The 1,929-nt window shown below is 48.9% G+C and overlaps 1 protein-coding gene across 1 annotated transcript; it reads right to left on the bottom strand.

Moving 5' to 3' along the window:
• Window positions 1-323: 323 nt before the first annotated feature.
• Window positions 324-1,656, bottom strand: LOC144477521 (uncharacterized; the record flags this gene model as incomplete). The annotated part of the gene is made up of 1 exon (XM_078195248.1): window positions 324-1,656. A coding segment is annotated over one exon (1,333 nt), but the record flags the coding sequence as incomplete, so codon positions are not given.
• Window positions 1,657-1,929: the final 273 nt, after the last annotated feature.

Genomic DNA, 1,929 nt, shown 5'->3' with positions numbered 1-1,929 from the left:
TTCCTTTCTTTATTCTTTTTCTATTTCTATACTATTCCATATGTACCTCTGTTAGAACTAATGGGTATTATCACTGATACATAACAAATGATAATAATAAAAAAATAATAATCATAAGAATACGAATGATCGAATAATAGAATATTTAATTCGGATAATCTACTACACCGATGACCAATTGCATCAATTTACAAAACTATCGATGTATTTCTAATCAAGATGAAGCAAAAATCTTTGACACACTAATTTTGCACTCACGATTCTTTATTCTTCGTTCACGAATCATTACAAGACCACAACGCAACGAAATCGATGAAACACGTTTAACAAACATTCCCCGTTAATTCCGTCGCGTTCTCGAAGAAGGCAGAATTGACGCTGGCTGGCGGTGTCACCAATGTGTGACTGTTGCCCACGCTACGGCAATCCGCGCTCTCGCAGCTCGGTGTATCTCGTTGATCGCAGCTCCGCGAAATCGCATCGTTCTTCTTCAGTTCGATCACTGCCCGCGGGACAGGCAGGAAACACTGATCCTGAAGACCGTTTCGTTTCGATCGGCAAGCTTCGTAGCGGTCCAGCAGAGTGGAAGGCACGTAATCCCTATAACACGTCAACAATTCCTGCGGTTCTACCCGAGGAACATGGTTGTTGGGGCAGTCCGAGGTTTCCTTGGGAGCCGCGCATCCTGGTTTGCCTCTCGCCTTCGAGTCCCTCAGCTTCGAGCTAACGCAGTCAACCAGTTCCATCGCCTTACATTGTTCCTCGACTGGCGCATTAGCAGCTTCTGACGTAGTGGCGGACTTAATCGATTCGCATCTAATCGCATCGGCACAGTCCAATTGAAGCTGATCGACCGAGCTCGATTCTGATTTCGAATTCTCTAGCGGAGAACAAGGTCTAGGACGGGTCGGCCGTGGACAGCTTACCCTGCTCTTAATGGGACTAGACTTTTTGTTTTCGGACGGATCCAGACCATTCCTGCGTTCATTTACATCGTTTCCAAGGGCCGGCGCACTCGCCAGGCATTTCTGCTCGTGGAAAGACTCGCCCGGTGCCTGGGTTATCCTAGCGGACGGTCCGTCGGAGCTCGACTTCGACTCCATGTTACCGCAATAGCGCTCGCAATCCGTCGGATGATTGATCAGACGCGTTCTTGGTCCATGTTTGTCGACCCTCGTTTCGAGAACGTTCTGCACACACCCGTCGTTCTGCGACGGTCGTTGGTAACTCATAGCCGTCGGGTCACCGTCTTCCACGCTGGTCTCGTAGTAGTTTTTCTCGCGGCTCGCGATCCCGCTGAAGCGCTTGGTGACCCTAGCCAATGTCCCCTTGCGACTCGCCGTGCAATCGATGAAGGTCACCGCCGGATCACGCGAATTCGCCTCGCAGCTGGAGGCTTCCGCGATCCTCTCCTCGACCGGACCGTATAGGATCCTCGAGTACGGACGATTACCGTCTCTGTCAACTTTGGTGGTCTCCAGCTCCGTCGCCAGGTTCGGACTGTCCGTCGGCACCATACTGGCCAATGCCGTCGCTCCTCCTGGACGCTTCAGAGACTCTAGGCAGTACGTCGTCCCGGATGATGCGTTGTTTTTACATGTTCCATTACCATATTCTTCGGGGCAGTCTTCGGGCTCCTTTGGCCGGGATATGATTCTGCGGAATGGAAATTGTTTCGTGAGAAATGTGAACTCTTCGCTTCCTTTCTTCCTAGCTGAATACAGGGTGGTTCACACGTTTCCATCTAAATGTCTCCGCCAATAGCGACGTTAGAAACGAAGTTGTTATAGCAAATTTGACTGTTAGCGAAAGACGAATGTGACGCAAGATATAGTCAAAATATGTGTATATACAATAATTAACCCTTTGCACTCCGAGCTGTTTTAAGTCGATATTTAAAATCGTTCCTCTGACCTATAGTATTTCCAT

This window comes from Augochlora pura, unplaced genomic scaffold, assembly GCF_028453695.1.
Source record: "Augochlora pura isolate Apur16 unplaced genomic scaffold, APUR_v2.2.1 APUR_unplaced_1706, whole genome shotgun sequence".
In the NCBI taxonomy this organism is placed as follows: domain Eukaryota; kingdom Metazoa; phylum Arthropoda; class Insecta; order Hymenoptera; family Halictidae; genus Augochlora; species Augochlora pura.
Note: the sequence above shows the minus strand (reverse complement) of the source record. Positions and strands in the feature narration are given on the sequence as shown.